The 20,136-nt window shown below is 37.7% G+C and overlaps 1 protein-coding gene and 1 long non-coding RNA gene across 5 annotated transcripts in view; one reads left to right on the top strand and one right to left on the bottom strand.

The window, feature by feature from the left end:
* MPHOSPH6 (M-phase phosphoprotein 6) overlaps nucleotides 1–1,705 on the bottom strand; it is a 31,346-nt gene extending 29,641 nt beyond the window's left edge. For all 4 annotated transcript variants that reach the window (XR_004322574.1, XM_014558600.2, XM_014558601.2 and 1 more), the window contains exon 1: nucleotides 1,563–1,705. Coding sequence is in view for 3 of the 4 variants with exons in the window: in XM_014558600.2 (XP_014414086.2) it covers nucleotides 1,563–1,661 (99 nt within the window). In the remaining variant the exon portion in view is untranslated. The remainder of the gene's footprint in view (nucleotides 1–1,562) is intronic.
* Nucleotides 1,706–1,743: 38 nt separating this feature from the next.
* LOC116665841 overlaps nucleotides 1,744–20,136 on the top strand; it is a 175,620-nt gene continuing 157,227 nt past the window's right edge. The window contains exons 1-2 of the long non-coding RNA XR_004322575.1: nucleotides 1,744–1,994; nucleotides 17,345–17,446. This is a non-coding gene — a long non-coding RNA (uncharacterized LOC116665841). The remainder of the gene's footprint in view (nucleotides 1,995–17,344; nucleotides 17,447–20,136) is intronic.

The raw sequence follows: 20,136 nt of genomic DNA on the forward strand, positions 1-20,136 counted from the left end.
GAATGGAGAACAGATCCATGGTTGTCAGAGGTTAGGGTGATAGAAGGGAATGGGCGTGGCTAAAAAGGGGTAGCTCAAGGGGACTCTGTGATGACAAAATGGTTTTGTATCTTGAAGGTGGTGGTGGTTACATGAATCTAGACATGATAAACCCTCTCTTTCACACACAAAGGAGTCCACATAAAAAGGTGAAATCTGAGTAGGCTCTGTGGATGGTACCACTGTCAGTTTCTTGGCTTTGCACTGTACTTGAGTGAAATAAGACAGGGAGATGAAGGGTGCACAGGCTTCCCCCTTGTACATTTTTTGCAACTTACTGTGAATCTATCATTATTTTAAACAAATGTAAAAGCACTCTTTGCACCTAAAGTGTTTTGGGTCCTCATCCTTTTACCTCTGTGTCCATACCCTCACCACAGGAAAGCACTGGCAATTTCTGGAATGCATACCTTTTACTTCCCAGGCCTTCTGCCTCTGCTACTCAACATCATGCTTCAATTTTCTGCCTGGCAAAATAGTCCCCTGGGAAGGCTCGGAGCACGTGTCCTTAGGGCTTCCCCTGACTTTTTTGGCCAAGCGCTTCTCAAGCCTGTTCCCATAAAAGAACACCTTTCCCTACTTCTAAGACAGCCTTAGGAACACTGGCTTATTCTCATTATGCTTCTGTGTCTCCCAAAAGACTGAGATTATAAATAGCAGACCATGTTTCTTGTTCATCTTGTATTATTGGTATTCAGGCTGTACTTGGGACACAAGAAGAGCTCCATAAAGGTTCTCTGAATATATCGTAACTCACATTTCACCTCCACTGTTAAAATTCTTTCCATTCCCACCACCACTGCAACACAAACCCAGATCATCAGTTCTATCTGGTCTTCAGGACTACAATTTTGTCCCTTGTCGGGTCCTTCTTTCACCAATGTATTCTTCACAGGACAGTTAAAGAAATAGAGAAAAGTAAGAAGCACAGCTAATGATACTTTCCCCGGTGCTCAACAGCTTCCCAATGCTACAAGATAAAGGAAAAAATCCTTAATCTGGCGTAAAATTCCTTGCATGTAGTGACTACTGGCTCCTTTTCCAGGCCCATTTCTCGCTACTTGCCTTCTAGACATACTGAACGACCCTCAGTTCTTGGGAATTACAGATTTTGGGCGGGGTTTGCCTCTTGGATTTCTGAAGTCGCTTCCCCTCAGTTCATGTCGCTAACGGCCCCCACCCTCCCACCTACCCTTCAGTCTCTTCTCCCAGACAGCCCAAGTAAGTTCCCGGGGCTTCCGGCGCTTCTAGCACCACTGCACTCACTACGCTGTGTCCTAACAGCCTGCTTACGTGTCTACTTCTCCTACCAGGCTGTGGGCTTTATGAGAGAATCCGCCAGATTTATAATTTGGTTCTCACTGCCTCACGCGGAGCAGAAGCTAAGTGAATGAATGAACGCGAGAGCTAGAGGTCCTACAGGACCTCTCTAGTGCGCCGGTACACCCGCCGCCTCAGCCTCAGGCAGGTCGGGAACACCGGGTACCCCTGCCGCCTGGCCTGCCTCCCCCGCGTCCCCGCACCTTCATGCGCAGCAGGTTCTTGGACAACTTAGTTTTGCGCTCCGCCGCCATACTGAGTCCCGCCCGGCGCCGTGCTCCGCCACTGGGCCCGCCGCGCATGCGCGAGACTGCGTGCGTCTCAGTGTCGTCTTACGTAGCGCGCGTCGTCCCGCCCTGTGGCCCCGCCTCCGTTTCTCGCGCCTCCGCGCGGCCCGCGCTTTTCGCGAGTCGCCTCAAGGAGCGCTCGTCTCGTGAAGAAACTCAGGGTGAAGGCGCAGGCTCAGAAGCAGGAGCGAGAGCGACTTGACCCCTGGAAGGAGACTCCAGAGAAGCAGCAGCTGGAGGAGGCCAGAGTCCCGGCAGCTGCGAGCTGTCGGCTGCCTTCCCCGAGGGCTTCGGCCAGGCTTCCTCAGGCCCAGCGGACCCGGTCCTGCCGCTGACTCAGTCGCGCTGGTGAGAACTTTGGGACAGTTGCCACACTGGCCGTCCCGCCCAGGCCGTTTCTTTCACGTGTTTCTCACGTGGATGGCGGGCTTCCCATGTTCTGCATCGCTTTACGTGTAATAGTTCATTTTATATTCACAATAAGCCCATGAAGTGGTCATTATCCCCTTGTTGTAGTTGAGTCGGCTGAGGTGCAGGCAGATTCCAGAACTAGCCCAAGGCCAGAGTGAGGGAGGGGCCGAGAAACCCAGGCAGTGTGGCCTCAGAATGGCCTTTAAATACTTACACAAATACAGTGGCAAAGTGCTAAATCCCCCTATTAACAGTTGTGTGCGTCCTTCAACCTGAATGACCTTTCTGTGGAGTAGAAAGGATGGGGAGAGACATAAGCATGAGAAAGTGACTTTGTTTTAACCTAAAGAATTGAAAGAACATTGCAAAGACGATAGCTTTCATGCTTTGTATTCCACCTGTAGACAGTTTCCACACTATTCACAGGTGTTACACTTTGGAAAACAAACAACCTAATACCTTTTCAGCCAATAGCAGGCATTGTATACTGAATTCTTGTGCTGGGTACCACACGTATACTATTTTATTTAATCCTCTTAAGAACGCTGAAGAAAGTATTGTTGTCATCATATATATAGGGAACCTGAGGCCCAGAGAGGTTAAGGGACTTACTAGAGTTCACACAGCTGGTGTTAGAGCTGAGATTAATAAAAGCAGTGACACTTGATAAAAACATGGCCGTGCCCTGTCAGGTTATCTCAGAGGAGTAAATAAAGTTATTACAATGTGGTACATGTGAGACACTGGGCTAATTTCTGAGGTACAATAGTGTGTAGGAACACACGAACTCCCTTTCCTGGGACTGACATTCTGACGAGTGCAATGGCAGAAAGAAAATGGTGATGGGATAGAGTGACTTTCACGGTTACTTTAGATAAGGTGGTCTGGGATGCTCTTGGTCATATTATAGTGCCAAGGCTTGAAAGTTGAAAAAAACCTGTTGTATGAGAGGTTGGAGGTAGAGTGTACTAAGAAGATGGAATAGCAGCTGTAAAAGTCCTGAAATGAGAATAAGATGAGTTGTCATAGAGTTTACCAAGTGGGAACAATAGAGCTAATCATATGTTAACGGGTTGAATTGTGTGTCCCTTCAAAGTTCATCAGAATTTTGTCTCAGAATTTGGCTGTTTTTGGAAACAGGACCTTTAAAGACCTTACAATGAGGCCTTAGAGTGGGTCCCAATCCAGTCTGACTGCTGTTCTTAAGAGAAGAAATTTGAATACACAGGGAGGCACCAGGAATGCACACGTGTAGAGGAAAGACTCTGTGAGGACACAGTGAGAAGGCAGCCATTTGAAAGCCAAGGGGTGAGGCCTAAGGAGAAACCAGACCTGCCTACACCTTGATCTTGAACTTCTAGCCTCCAGAACCATGAGAAAATAAAGTTTTATGTTTTAAGCCACCCAGCTGTACTATTTTGTTATGGAAGCCCTAGCACACTAATACATCACAAAGTTAGCTATAGATTAAAATTGTAATAACAGCCCTATGTGAAAAGCATGGGGTTCATTAGAGGGTATAGCAAAGGCACCTGAACCATTTTGCCCTGGAAAAGGGAAAAACCCTTAAAGGTGTGACATTTAAGTTGAGATCTGAAAGGGGAGGAGTTAGCCTGGGGAAAGTCCTTCCAATCATTTAGTTTGTTTGGTTTTTTTTTAAATGGTGATTGAACTGGTGATTGAACACAGGACCCCATGCATGCTAGGCACACACTCTACCACTGAGCTATATACCCTCACCCCCAATCATTTAGTTTTGTGCTACCATAACTCCCATACATCTACAGAAAACTTTTCATCTTGGAAAACTGAAACTCTAGCTGTTGAACAATAACTACCCATTGCTTCCTCACCTGGCAACCACTATTCTACTTTCTGCCTCTATGAATTTGACTTCTGTTTGGGATTTTGAAAGAAATTCTGTGGGAGCAGAGGTGAAGAAGTGATCCATTCTGACTATCTGCATCCAGGAAACAACTATGAACTAGATCTTGAAGGACAGGCACATATTTTGTCAGATTCAGAGGAAAACAGGTCCTGACAGAAATAAGATCATATGTACACCAGCTAAGGATGCTAGAAGCTCCATACCATCCCTGTGGATCTCTTTTGTTACCAGTCTGCATGCACAGTGGATTCTGATTCATTTTCCTGAAACTGGTTTCATCATGATCACTTTCCTGTTCCACAAGTTTCAGTGACTACTATTGCCTGAGGAACAAAAGTCAAATTCTACAGCCTGCTTCTCAAAATTCTGCATTTTTATTTGACGAAGAAAATGCTTATAATTAAAACTGTTCCCTAAAGTCTCTTCCCACCCATCAAAATGTGATAAATGAGAAGTGATTTAAGAGTAATAATGTCATTTTAACTTTGAATTAAACTCCTAGACAGGGAGAGTAACTACTTGATCTCTCTATGCTATTGAATTGTAGAAAACAAGATGCTGGGTCTCACACTCAGTAATGTGTTAACCTGTTTTAGGGACACGGCCAAGAAAACATCCTTTGTGGGGGAAGAGATTTTTTTTTTTTAATAGGTCTTCACACAATTCCGAATCCTTTCATAATGGAGTTTGTTAGAAGTGTGGAAACCTCCAATTCCTTCCAGTTACTAAATACATCAAGAAAAGGTCCCATGCGTCTCTTCACTCTTGTAGCTGATGTTATCTAAGGCTGTGCAGCCCAGTACAGTAAGCCTAGTCATGTGTAGCTACTGAGCACTTGAAATGTGGCTAATGTGACTGAGGAATGGAATATTTAAATTTAAAAACTTAAGCAGTGTAACATATTTTCTTGTTGTAACATTTTATTGTTTTGGAAGGACTGCATTTCACTTAACCTTTAAAAATTTAGTATCTACATTGAGATGGGCTGTAAGTGCAAAATATATACCACATTTCAAAGACTTGGAACAAAAAAGTAAAATATTAGTATTTTTCATATTGATTACATGTTGAAATAATAATAGTTTGGATGCATTGGTCTAAATAAAACCTAGCATTAAAATTAATTTCATCTTTTAAATGAGGCTACTAGAAAATTTAGAATTATATATATCTTCTTTTTCTTTTTCTTCTCTCTTTCCCTACCTCTCTGACTTCCTCTCCCTCCCTCTCTCTCCTCTCCCCTCCTTCCTTTTGGTTTTTGTTGTTGTTGGTTTGTTTTGTTGTTGTTTGCAAGTACCAGAAATTAATAATGGCTTATTAAATAAAATGGGAATTTATTAGAAGGATATTGGGTAGTTCATAATAAGGCTCAAGAACAAGGGCAAGTTAAAGGGACAGAAACCAGGGCAACCCAAGGGTCTAGGAAGCAATAATCAGTGTCACTGCAGAAATGCTGAGCACCAACTGATACCTTTGCTTTTAGGACACTCCAATTTTCAAAGTTAAGGAAAGAATCTCATTGAGTCTTAGCTAAGAAAGGGCAAGATATGATTTATAGTCCCCATAGGACTGTACAAAATAGGGGAGGGTAATTCTTTAAAGAGAAATTGGGTGCTATAACCCAAAGAAGATAATCATTATAATAGCGAGAACAGCCAAGCCAAGGTCAAGTTTCTATTTAAGGCAGGAAAGAAGACTGTTCCATTGACACAGCCATGGAGGATAAATAAGGAATGTCAGCTGAGAAACACATACCCAACATCAGATCTACTTTCTCACAGAAAATGCTCCCTCTTACTGCTCCCCTGTTTCATTCAATAAGCAAGTATTATAAGCACATTTTGACTCTGGGTCAACCAGCCTAAAAATCTAAGTAGTGTAACACGTCCTTTCTGATCTTATATTCAGTTAAGTCCTATCAATTACTTGTTAGTGGTTATCTTGGATAAATTAGAACTTAGTCCTGAAAGTGGCCTTACAGGACATCCAAGTAAGTAATTTCTAAACATCCGTCCTTAGTTATGACAGAATGACCAGAGGAAATTAAAACATTGAAAATAAATTATTCGTTATCCTAAATGATTCTGAGGATCAGCCAGGATTTAGAAACTACTGAGCCACATGAATCTCCCAATTATATAAACCAAATTGCATTAACTCAGTAGAATTTAGGTTTGTGAACTTTCCATTTAGCTTTCTTTTTATCGTGCCCCAAGTCATCCTTTCTTTTCCATTGCCATAAGGTATCCCTGGCTAAATCTTACTACTTTATGATCATCTAACAGTCATAGACTCCTATTTTTTTTTCTGTCTTCTGTGTTTTTCAAATATTCTTGAAAATCTCTTGTGTTCTTAGCCCTTTGGTGGATGCTGGGGAAGCTACCCCTCCCCTGTCCATATGCCACAGACAAAGGAACAGTTCTTAAGTACTCTCACAGAGAGAAGAGTTATGGCAGGGAACCTAGTCTGAATTTGGGGAGCTTGGAGAGCCTTCCTTAGGGAAGTGGCATCTAAGCTGAGACTTCAAGATGAGTTAAGAGTATGCCAGACAAAAGGGAAATGTGGGAAGAATGAAGGAGTGTGTCAGTCAGATGGAAAGATGTTTAAGTGATGCGTGTTGTATAAATGATAAGTCTAGAGTGGCAAGCTAGGGCCAGATCTTAAAGGCCATATGTTAAGTTGGTAGGATTTTGAAAGTTGCTGTGAAGCTATTGAAATGTTTTAAGCGGGAGAATGGCATCACTTAAAAATTGCACAATAGAATTGTGTCAATCTTAAGATCACTCTGGCTGAGCAGCAAATAATTATTAGAACTAATAAATGAATTCAGTGCAGTTGCAGGATGTAAAGTTAATATGCAGAAATCTTGCATTTTACACACTAATAGCAACCTATGAGTAAGAGAAATGAAGAAAATAGTCCAATTTACAATTTCATCAATAAGAAAAAATGCCTAGGAATAAATTTAACCAAAGAGGTGAAAGACCTCAACTCTGGAAACTATAAGACATTGCTGAAAGAATTTGATGATTATACAAATAAATGGAGAGAGATAAGTGCTAATAGATTGAAAGAATATCATTAAAATGTCCATACTGTCCAAAGTAATCTGCAGATTCAGTGCAATTCCTATCAAGATACGTATGGCATTTTTCACAGAACTAGAATGAACCATCCCAAAATTTGTATGGGACCACAGAAGACCTCAAATAGCCAGAGCAATCTTGAGAAAGAAGGACAAAGCTGGAAGTATCATACTCCAAGACTTGAAATTATAGAAGGTTACAAATTCTAGTGATTAAAATTATGGTACTGGTACATACATATAGAGCAGTGGGACAGAACAGAGAGTCCAGAAATAAACCCATGCTCGTATGGATAATTAATATATGACAAAGAAGGCAACAATATACAATAGGGAAAAGACAGTCTCTTCAATAAATGGTATTGGGAAAACAGGACAGCTACATGCAAAACAATCAAATGGGACCACTTTCTTACAACGTATACAAAAATAAACTCAAAAGGGATTAAAGACTTAAAGGTAATATCTGAAACCATTAAACTCCTAGAAGAAAACATGGGCAGTAACCTCTGACCTTCTTAGCAATATTTTTTTAGAAGCATCTCCTTAGGCAAGGAAAACAAAAGCAAAAATAAACATGGAAATATGTCAAACTAAAAAAAAAACACTTATACAGTGAAGGAAGCCACAAACAAATCAAAAATAGGAGAAGATATTTGCAAACTATGTATCTGATAAAGGGTTAATGTCCAAAATATATAAAGAACTCTTACAAAATACCAAAAAACCCCAAACAACTTGATTGAAAAGAGAACTTGAATAGACATTTTTCCAAAGAAGACATACAGATGGTCAAAAGGCAAATGAAAAGGTGCTCAACATCACCAATCATCAGGGAAATGCAAGTCAGAACCACAAGATACTACCTCACACCTGTCAGATTGGCTATTATCAAAAAGACAAGAAACAAGTGTTGGCGAGGACGTGGAGAAAAGGGAACCCTCATGCACTGTTACTGGAAATGTAAATTGGTGCAGTCACTATGGAAAACAATATGGAGGTTCCTCAAAAAAACTAAAAACAGAACTACCATATGATCTAGCAATTCCACTTCTTGGTATTTATCTGAAGAAAATACTAATTCAAAAAGATATTTGTAGCCCAACATTCATTGCAGCATATTTACAATAGCCAAGATATAGAAGCAACCTAAGTGTTCACTGATGATGAATGGATAAAGAAGATGTGTGATATATATATACACACACATATCTATATGTGTGTGTATATATATATATTCCATTGTATATGTATATACTCAGCCATAAAAAAGGATGAAATCTAGCCACTTGCAGCAACATGGATCACCTGGAAGGTATTATGCTAAGTGAAATAAGTCAGAGAAAAATACCATGTTATTTCACTTATTTGTGGAATCTAAAAATTAAAATGAACAAACAAAACAGAACAGAAACAGTTTTTATAGAGAGAACAAACTGGTAGTTGCCAGAGGAGAGGGGACTCGGGGAATGGACTAAATAGGTGAAGGAGGATTAAGAGCTACGAATTTCCACCTTTAAAATGAGTAAGTCATGGGGATGTAGTGTATATAGAGAGAATATTGTCAATAATATTGTAACAACTTTGTATGGTGACAGATAGTAACTGGTCTTCCTGTGGTGATAATTTCACAATGAGTGAAAATATCAAATCACTTTGTTCTACATTTGAAACTAATGTTGTATGTTAATTAAACTCAATAAAAAGAGGGTTTTAGAGACTGAATTAAAAAAAATTGCTCTAGCTGAAAGTGGAGTAGGGAAATGGAGGAAGAAAAAACAAAACAAGGCAGGGAGAAAGTCTGACCCTAAAGTAATCTCAAACATTCGTTTGGATTACTCTTCCTAATATCTTTTAGATTAGTTTCCTATTTTAAGTAGTTAATCCTGTCACCTGTGAGATAAAATCCAGGCTGATGGTCAAGGCTTTCTACACCTACCCTCTAGCCTTATCTCCTAGCTTTTTAGCTCTCAATTTTTATGCCTCAATTTAGCCTTCTCTAGCTAAACTGATCTACTCACTATGCCTCTAAACATTCCATATTTACTCTCTGTGTAAATATTCAGACTGCCTTCTATTTCTGGAATGATGCCTGGAATAATGTTTTCTCTTCTTTCAGCTTTTCAAAGCCTGCCTGTCTCTCAGAACCCAATTCAAATTTCATCTTTCTCTACATCAACCAAAAATGATGATTCCCTTTTTTCCCTGAATGCTGATAGGGCTGTTTTACAGTTTCAGTGTTTAATTATACACTGCCTTTTATTGTCACCTAACATGACTGCAGGTGCAGGAGGGCAGTTCTGAGTTTTATAGTTACCTGAATCTTTCACAGCTTTAAGCAGTTCTTAGTATACTCAATGAATACTTATTGAATGAATAAGTGAAAAACTTCTCTTTAAAATGGGTGAGACAGCATCTTTTAAAATTATACACACTCTTTAATAACTTATAAGCCCCCAGAATACCTAACCAATTTTATCTAGTGGAATTGACATTTAAACTTTTTTTTTACTTTACAAAAGAAAAAAAATAAATGAAAGGCCAAGGATGTGGTAATGAAACTGGCTTATTTTCCTGTACTAATTCTTTCAAAATGTTCTGTTCAGTTAAAAGATATAGTATCTTTGGACTTTCTATGAAAGTTTCTAAAGAAGCCAGTTGCTATGGGGATTGTGAGGAGAAAAAATTAAAAAATATGATCAATTTATGCAAATGAAACTATTATATCTAAACCTAGAAGACATTTGTGGGGGATGGAGGAGGTTCTCAGAAAGAAAAAGAATGTGGAAATGAATTGTTAGGGGAACATGTTATAGTTGTAGAAGTCAAGCCACAGCCTAAATGGATGTTTATTTTCTTCAAGAGGAAATTGTGTGTTTACTAATAATAAGGAGGAACAAAACAAAAGTTAAATCAGAAGGCTGGAGAGACTAATGGTTTTCTCTTTACCTACGACAGGTTCTTACTATAAAGAAAACTTACAGAAGTCAAAGCCAGTAGTTGAAAAGGAGGCTGCTGGGACTTACTAACTAAGCCAAATCAGTGGCTTTGACTGTTTTATATTCCTCTACCACTCTTAAGAATATGAGTGTCACCATTACAAAAATTAAAAAAGCCCATTATTTTTCTTAGAAGGACAATTATACATTTGTAGCTACTCTGTTATTTTACTTATTATTTGTAGTAAGTTTTGCACACATTAAAATGCATCCTACCTTTTGGAGAAATTTTTCCTGTTACAACTTTACAGTAAAAACAAACAAACAAAAAAACCTACTCTCCTAGATTACTACCTGTTTTTGTTAAGCGTGCCTAAAAAAATCAATGGCAGATGCATTCAGCCTTGCACACTTGCTGGATGGTGTAGGTTGATGGAGAGTGAAATCTTAATTCTGATGCTGGTGCCAAGTCCTTGTCTAGTGTTTGTGCCACAGTTGGGAATTCCTGGCCTAGAGGACATGGACAAGCCAGGGCAGGGTTTTTGTGACAAAAGTGAACAATTAAAAGAAAGAAAAAAGGGTTTTCTTTTTGAATCCCTGTAAGGTATAAAAGGAAAAGAGAACTAGCAATGATGTTTTGTGATAAAAAGAAAAAGAATCTAATTAGATATTAGATCTTTTGATTAAAAAACTCTGTTTTTCAATTACAGTGTATTATAAAAGTAATATCTTTTACTGTAACTAATAGAAAAATATAGAAATGTACTAGTAGGAAAATGAATGTCTTACCTGCTTCACTCTCCCAACTCCCATTCCTCAGAGGCAACTTCTGTTAAATCCTTTGGCTTTAAAAGTTTGCAATAGAAAAATACTCTTTAAATAAACTTTATATTTATTGAGTTGTTTTAAGAAATAAATCTTTCTGATAGTAAGAAGGCATTGCAAAGTGTTATAATCTCTTTTCTTTCTCAGATATGCCTACAGGTGTTTGTTTCTTTGTTTTGTCCTGTTTTATGATAAGTTTGGCCATGATTTACTACCACCATTTGGGTGGCAGCCTAAATTGCAAACCCTGTAGAAGTCAGTTCATCCTTGTCATTGGGTTCTATGAAACTCATCTGACAAATGATAACTTTGCACAAATATTTTTAAAGGAAGAGTTGAACAAAATTTTCCTCTTGTTCCTAATGAGAGAGTGTGAGAGAGAAAAAGAGAGAGAGAATCAGAATGCAGCTGAGCAAAGGAAGTATCTAGTGACCAGAGGTCTCTTCCATTAAGTAACTTGCTCTTGCCCATCTACTCAACAGCTGGAGAGCCAATGAAACCTCTTAACTCTGTGAGGATCAAATGAGATAACGTATGTGAAAACACCTTACCAAATGTACAAAGCTGTGCAGGTGTGAAAGATGGTTACTAATTACAGCATAGAAGGAGGTACTGGAGATTGAACCTAGGACCTTGTGCATACTAAGCATGTGCTCTGCCACTTGAGCTATACACTCCCCCTCTGGTGTGGTTGCTTTTTAAATGGAGTAGTCTGTGTGAATTAACAAACACAAACCCAGATCTGTAAAAATTATTGCACATTTTTATTTTCTTTAAATTCACTTAAATCCAAATCTAAGTAAAATCTCATCATACTTCTGAGCTGGCAGAAATTAAATCTATATATTTATTAGGGCTTTCCTGTCCCAAATACTGTGCAAAGGTTCAGGATTTTAAATGGTGCCAAAGCATAGTGAAGATTGTAGCTCTGGTCATTGATCATTGGATCTCACTGGATAATACGGAGATGGCTGTTGTCCAGCTAGCTTGGTCCTTTTAGGCTGCTCCCCACAGTTTCTAGTCCATGCTTGGTGTTCATGAATCTTTGAAGGGACTGGGGGCCAAGCATCCAACCTCTCTAGGTTCACCACACAGCCACACCCTTGTCTTGCCAGATTCGGTGTCTCACTAGACCTTCTGAATCCTGACTTCTTTCCATTATTGAGAAAAAATTTCCTCTTCCCTTTTGGCTATCCCATCTGCTTGCAGGCTACTTGGGCATGCTCCTTCAGTGAATGTAGACATTGACAAGAATTTAGGAAGAGCTGTAAAATCCAGGCAGCTTCTGTTCTGTGCCCTTTAAGATATTAAGGGCTTGGCTGCCTTTTTGGAACTATTGAGGTGTGCATAGAGCAAGATACCAACCAAAGATTCAAAAAATCATTCTACTCCAGTGGCATAAGTCTTGGCTTCAGCAGGGCAGTTTTGGTTCGTGCAGTCCAGACTGTGTGTGTCCTCTTATCTGGGTGAACAGAGCACACAACATCTTCTTGAGTTTTTGGCAGCACATAGACTAAAAAATTTCTTTTTTCATCCAGCTGCTATAATTTCAATATAAGAGAAAAAGGAAAACACTTCTTTATGAACTCTAAAAAGCAGTAATTATAATAGTAATTTACACTTGTCGGTAAATATCTCCCATAACATTAGTGAATATTGCTTCTTTGGGCTGGTTATTGTATTTGGATTTTTATAGCAACATTCAAACTATAAGGAAGCTAAGTTGTTTTTTGCTTGTGCTGCTTAAGGGATGGGTGTTGGGAACCATTAGTTTTGTTGATTAAATTAATCAGAAATTAATTACTGCAAGTTAAATGCATAGCTGTTTGGAATTTAGTAGATAAATTTTAAGCATAGAATATGGAATTTTTTTAATATGGAAAATTATTAAATATTAAAAAGTATTAAATATTAAAAATATTAAAAAGTAGAGAGGAGGGTATAGCTCAGTGTTAGAGCACATGGTTAGCATGCATGAAGTCCTGGGTTCAATTCCCAGTACTTCCATTAAAAAAAAAAAAACCTAATTACCCCTCCAACCTCCCCCCCAAAAAACCAAAAAACTTTTTTTTTTAATTCAAAAGTATAGAGAGAAGTATAATTAACACCCGTATACTCATCAGCCAGCTTAATTATTAACTCATGGCCAATCTTGTTTTATTTATATCCCCTTAGTTTTCTTCTCTCCATTCCTCTTCCAATTATTTTGAAGCCAGTCCTAGGCATCATATTATTATCTGTAAATATTTCAGTAAATATCTCTAAATGGTAAAGGACTTAAAAAAATCAACATAATCACAATGCCATCATCACTCTCAAAAGTTAAAAAATGGTGAGCGAACACTATGTCCTTATTTTCATTATTTATCCTATTTGTCTCATTTAAAATTTAATATTAAATTTATGTCAATAGCATATTCACATCTAATATATACTGAAGGATATCATGAATATGTTGTTAAGTGAAAGAGCAAGTAATAGAATAATTTTTATAACATTCAATTATTATTTAAAAAATTGTAAATAACTACATCTGTTTTTGTCTAAACATAAAAAGGGATAGAAACATATACCCCAAACCAAGAACAGTTGTTACTTTTAAAGTAAGAATAATCACAGTTGGTATTGGGGATGGGTGTAGGACTCTGACTTTAACCTGTCCTTCAGTATTTTTTTTAAACATTTTTTTTATTGAGTTACAGTAATTTTACAATGTGTTAATCCTTCAGTATTTTTTATTTTATAAGATATATGTATATTACTTGTGGAATTAAGTTTTCAAAAGAATTCATGAAAGAAGAACTTAAATAAATTATGTCAATATGAGAAATGAGAGACATTCTCAGATCAGGATGTCCTGTCCAAATATTGTCCCTCAGTTGGATAATCTTACTCCTAGGTTAATAACAGTAGCAGCTTGCATGTATTATAGAATGTTGGCTATGTGCCACACACTTTGAAATGCTTTCAATCTGATTACTTATTTCTCACCATAACCCTTTGTAGTGAGTATTCCCATTTCACAGATGAGGAAACATGAGTTAGGAAAGTTAAATAGCCAGAGGTAGGGAAGAGGCTGACCAGGCTTGGAAGTGAGGTGGTGGGACTCTGCTGCCCATGCACTTCACTGATCATTCCACTTCACTTGAATCTGAAGGTCTCATTGTTACAGAATGAGTTTTGTTATTTCAGTTCATACTTGTGTGATTGTTTTGTTGCTTAACATCCAAATTACCTGTAGCTACTTTATTTTATTTTACTATATTTTATTTAATTTTTACTATAAACTCAATAGCTCAGGCGAGACCGAGTAGTAATTCTTCTCATTCCCCCCTTGTGTGTAGAATCTGACTGGCCTGAAGGACTAAGGGGAGAAACAACCCAAAAAGACTTTATGCTTTTCTGATGTCAGAAACATATAAGTAACAAGCAGTTGGTTCTTGTCATTAGTGGCTTTCTGTGCAGTTATCCAGCTGCCTAACCTTTCTTTCTTGGTGGAAAATGTCATAAAACTCTTCTTAATTTATCTAAACAAAGACAAAGAGATTAAAATTGTATGGAAATAGAGGTGTCCAGCACTTTTATTCGAAATACATTTCAAATCATAGATTTAAACAAGCTATAAGTATCCTCAAAAAATTTGTTATGGATTAGTCCTGCATACTGTAGCAGGTTTATTTTTCACATCTTGACCTTGGCATTCATAGTGCTTTCGGCTTTTTAAGGTCTTTTTTGTTGTTGTTGTTCAGGAATAACAAATTAACTTTATTATATAACATAAAAAGAATGCAACAGGAAAGCAAAATAGTCTATGTAACAAAACACCTATATACACAAAAGCACCATGATACATAAATTATTTTTGTATTCAAAACATTGTTATATCCCTACCTACTGGGGATAATTGAGATATTACTGAGTACCCAAAAGAAAACTGTGTAACCCAAAGAAAATTGATCCTTACCAAAATTTGCTGAATTTATTCAAGTGATTTTTAAAAAAATGAGTGTTTTGAAATTTTCTCTCTTTTGCACTCTTTTGCTCTATCTATCCCATCAAGGGATCATAGGAGCTCCACAGACCAGGTTGAGAAAGTGCCCCTGACAGACAGTCTTCTAGAGCTTAGACAACTTGATGTCCCTCTTGACACACAGAGAAAAAGTAGTAACAAATATGAACTACTTCACATACTGCAGGAAGATACTTTCCAATCTTGCTTGTATTATTAAAGTGAGATTCAATGCTTTAATCATTTAGATCTAAACATTTGCTCTTCAGACTAGCTGAACAGTAGGTCACTCTAGTGGGTAGTTCACAGTGTTGGAGAAATAAATTTAGTATTAATTCTTCTGGAAATGTATAGCTCTACTCTTTGTCTGGATACTCCAGAGATATTTTGAGGAATCTTACAAATACTTATTATTATGTTTGGTGAGATGGTTTGAGATAATTCAATTCTAAATCCCTTGGGAGGTTCAGAGAGAAGGGAGACTTTTTACTCTGAAAGGGGAAGAATTTTCCACTGTCTAATGTAAGGAAATGTACATGCTTTGGGAGGTTGTTAGTTAATTCAGAAGCCTTATTGTAGGAAGCCCAGTTCTGTTGGCTGCCCCCTAGGTAGGTCTCATACCAGGGTCTGGGGCAATTCATGATTTGACAAACTGCAACCTTACTCCTCAAGAAGATGTATCTTTCCTGTGACTTAGTACTATATTTGGCTTTTTAGTTATTTCTTCCTCTGGAGTATGTTGTAATTGTTGCTAGAAAGTAAGTGTCCAGACACGAGTGATTAATGTAACTTTAATATAAAGCATTTGGCAGAGGAAGATTCTGTAAGGTCACAGCTTATATTTTAAGTGTTAGGGCTGGAAATTTTCTTAAAGATCTCTGTTCAACTGTTTATTTAACTCCTTAGGAAACCGTGGCTCCAAGCAACTAGTGGCAATTCCAGGACTAGAGAAATCACATTAAACCATAATTAAGTGTTTTGGCTCTGAAGTCCCAGTCTGCCTACCACTTATCAGCTGTATGACTTTGTGCAAGTTATGTCACCTCTCTGTGCCTCAGTTTCCACATATGAAAATGGGAGGGCATATTGGGAGGGCTATTATGAAGATTAAATAACTGAATATGAGTTAAGTACCTGGTACAGTGCCTGGAACATAGTGAGTACTGAATAAATGAGGTTAGAATTTGAATTCGAATTCATGTTTCTTACCTCTCAGTTGATTGCTTTACAGTTGTCCCACATTATCTCTCCTGACATCCCTTAAGTATATTTTATATAGCATTAAAAATAGTTCATTAAGTTCATTAGTGTTATTTCTCATTAGAATTAATTAAATATTTTAGAAAAGAACACATATTTACCAAGTATCATAACTATTTTTTTTTCTGTATGAGAGATGACCATGTAATAAATGAAGAATTTGGAATGAAATGAAAAAATTAAATGATGTATGTCTGAGTATATCAGGTAGTACTTTATGTAATAAATTACTTTTTAATGCATCCACAATTCCTAACTTACATAACAGTTGACCACTTTAGTGGCTCATTAGATAAATTGAGTCCAACTAACCAACACAAATTTATTACAAATGCACATCTGGAATGTGAAACTGTTCCTGGAAACTCATTGGAACGGAAATTTCCAGTAAAGGGAACTCTTGATTTTTCAATAAAAAGTGAAATATCTATTCTGGGTCCATGTAGATGATATGGATTTAGCAATGATTTGTTCCTCAATTATAATCACTTACTGCCTTTTAAAGAGAGATTCACATCTTTGCAGCTTTCTGTGAAGACATACTGCTATAGCAACAATGGCTAATCTTAGATCTATGATACTGTCCAGCAGTTAAACTCAGTGTCAGCTCTATGCATTGAGCCATGTGTCGTGAGTTAAGCTCTATTTCTATTCTTATTAGGTACATGTAGCAGACACTTTAGGGCACCTACTCCACTAACCTTGTTTCTTGCTACTAGAACCCGAATTTTTCTCAAATATTGGGTGGCCATGTCCTTTGGGGGAAGTTGGAGTTCCCTTCAGCCTTGAGGGGTGGTGAATTTTGAATAGTCCAAACCAGACATTTTGCCCTTTCAGTGATTGATTTAGACATGGGTTTGTGACACAATTTTGGTCAATGAGGGCTAAGATGGGAGTCTTTGGGGGAGGAGGGTGCTTCTGGATAAAATTTATGCATAGAAGGAGACACTTCTGCCTCTGATTGTTATCATCTTTATATGGTGCTTGGAATTGTAGAAGCCATCTTAGGACCTTGAGGAGGATCCACAGGGGACAGGCCAACATGCTTACATTGGCAGAGAGAATAGATAGAAAGGGCCTGGGTCCTTCTTGATGTTGGAGAATTACCAAGTGAACTCACACTGGAACTACTCTACCTCTGGACATCTTGTTTTGTGATAAAAGTTACTGTTACAGCCAGTTTTATTCAGCTTCCTACTATTTTCAGTGAAAGCATGCTAACTGTTACAATGTAAAGTCTCATAATTATAATTCTAGTTTCTGTGTGTTCTTTGATTATAGTTGCCAGAATATGCTGAAGTCTGAAAATTGCTCGGCAGGACCAGACATAGCACAGGCCCCTTCTCTCAGTTTAACTTGTCAGTGACCACTATCTTGATAACTGTAAGTATTTAAACTTGTATTAACCAGTGACATTTCATTATACCTTGAGTTAGTGTTTTAGGTATAATCATGTAAATATTAAATTATAAAGCTATTAATCTCATAGGGTCCCATTTTTGCTGAAATTTTATTTCCTCTGTCAAGTTCTTTGGGTACCATCATTCTGGGGCCAACCTGAATGGGGGATTACTTCATTCAGTGTAAGGAATGCTGTAGACCTTTTGTTACATTAGCACAGCCATCTCCTTTGAACTGACATACTGTTTTCCTAACAAAAATGTTTAATTTAGATGTCTTAAAGTTAACTTTCCTTTTTTTTTTAAGTCATGAGCACAGAATCATGTAATAGCATCTGTAGATTAAGAAGACTGAACATATGTTGGGATTAGTGTGATAAATGAAACAGAAAGTTAACATGACATTTATTTCAGATATATTTAATTTTCCTGCTGGTGATTACTAGACATAGATGTTAACTGATTCATGTAAATCACCAGAGTTACAATTTATAGGAGCCTTATAAGAAATACAATTGGATAATGGTCATTTCTATAGGGAGATCTCACCACCTTTAGAAAGTTTTACTCAATTCATTTCAGTCCTGAATAAGACACTCCATTTTGGCTACTATCCCTTTACACATGTACTGTGTATGGTCACTGACAGAGTCACATCCCCCTTTACTATGTGAGTAACTCTTCCTTTTAATGTGGTTTCATCAAGATATTTGTCTTTGGACCCATTAGCTACCAAACCATGAATGTAAATGATGGGAGGTCTCAGTTGACGATGATAATGTATAGTCAGGTAGTTTATCAGTTATCTAGGCAAAGCAAACTGTGAGCGAGCTACACAAAGGGGCCTGTTCTGGGAGACCCTTAGGAAAGTCCCTAGGTGGGGCCTGAGCACTTATCATTGATGTGTAGTGATTTCTTCTTTTCCTGGTGTTACAGAGACTAATAGATTGTGATCATTGTTCTTAATCGAAGAACAAAATCCCTATTCCCTTTTCTGGTAGATAGGCTGCTATGTATTTACAACGAGGAGAAAAAAGAAACACCTACATAAAGCGTAAGACATGCCTGCTTAAAGCCTGTTAATGGAGAACACCTGCTTGCCAGTACTTTTTGTTGGTTCATCTGCAGCGACTGGGAAGAAATTATTCTTTCCTATCCCATATAAGAAAAGCAAAGGTGTGAAGGATGTTGCTGTGGGTTTTCAATTTCTGTGTATAGACAAGTAATGCCTTTTTCAGGACTCTGTCTACTTTCTGGGAAACCTTCCTCCAGTTCGATCCCTACAGAAACTCACCAGTAGGAGTGAAATGTGTTTTTTCTTTCTGCTTCACTCCCTAATTGAGCAATACCAACTTTGGATGATTAACACCTATTTTACTTTTAGACAGGAGTTCTGGAACTAGTATGAATAATATTGAGATATTGTTTGGTATTTCATTTGATAGGAAGTAAAAGTATGTGAGAGTCTGTCTTCTGGCATCCTGAAATTTCCTCTCCATCTTGATATAAAGAATCAAATTACAGTTTATTCTGGAGTTGAGAGTCATCCCTAATTTTGGAGAATATTAGGACAGACCCTAAAAATTCTGTCTTTAATGGCATCCATGAGGCCCACAGCCTCAGATTAGTGTTGAATCACTAGCTCCTTTGGGAAATAAGAATATGAATATTCTTGAGGGCCAAGGGGTTTATGTAGCTATTGTGCTAGACTCTGTATGCTTGACTTCTTTTTATGCATTTTATGCAAAATGAAATAGAAAAGTCTTTTTGAAAATTTAAGTGTCTCATTTGTATTAAGGAGTGCCAAGAAAATTCTATGTGTGTGTATGTGTGTGTGAGAAAAATCCCAGGGTGGTCATTTGATCAGCCCCTTTATCTTCTGGGAGAAACTCCTTCAAGTGCTGAAAGCTTTCAGATTCTGTGTTTCATTTCAATAAGAGAGGTGAAATTCCAGTGCAGGGACACATAAAGCCTCATATAATTATGTAATAGATCACATTCATTTTCACATTTCAGAATATTCTTACATGTTTTGTAAGTGTTTTTGTCCAGTTTCTACCCTGTAATGTAAGCCCTTTTTGTGAGCAGGTCTTCTGTATTCTAATTCTTTTGTATCCCCTTCCTTTTGTATTCGTGTACGTGGCACACATTGTAAACTGCAGGGATTCAGTAATTCCTGATAACTTGCCAGTTTTAGCTAGTAGATAAAGATTACAGAAAAACTTAAGCATTTACCAGCAGGAGCAGTCTTAAGCTCTTTTCTTAAGGAATACATTTAGGGAAGGGTGTGTAAACATTTTACTTGTCTTGGTAACATTCTTCCTATGATTTCCACTTCTTAAAGTAGCAGACATAATTTAAGCACTTTAGCTTCTGCTATCATCTAATCTATTAAGCATTTAATTGTCCAGTGTACATTTTATTTTATACATCCTTGTCGACTATACCTTACTTCCTGTTTTGTTTTTCAGGGTCATTTCACTGTTATTTCAAATGCCAGTTTTGCTGCCCAGTCAAGTAAGATATAAAGTACAGGAGGGAGACTGGGTCTTGGGATATTAAAACTTTTTCCCCTGGGCTGGTTTGGTCTATTATTTGCCTTCTATCTCTAGAGTGTTCACCTGACCGGTAGTTAGCATTCAATGGCAACAGTGAAGCCTGTACTCTCAAAGA

Source organism: Camelus ferus, chromosome 9 (assembly GCF_009834535.1).
Source record: "Camelus ferus isolate YT-003-E chromosome 9, BCGSAC_Cfer_1.0, whole genome shotgun sequence".
NCBI classification, from domain to species: Eukaryota; Metazoa; Chordata; class Mammalia; order Artiodactyla; family Camelidae; genus Camelus; species Camelus ferus.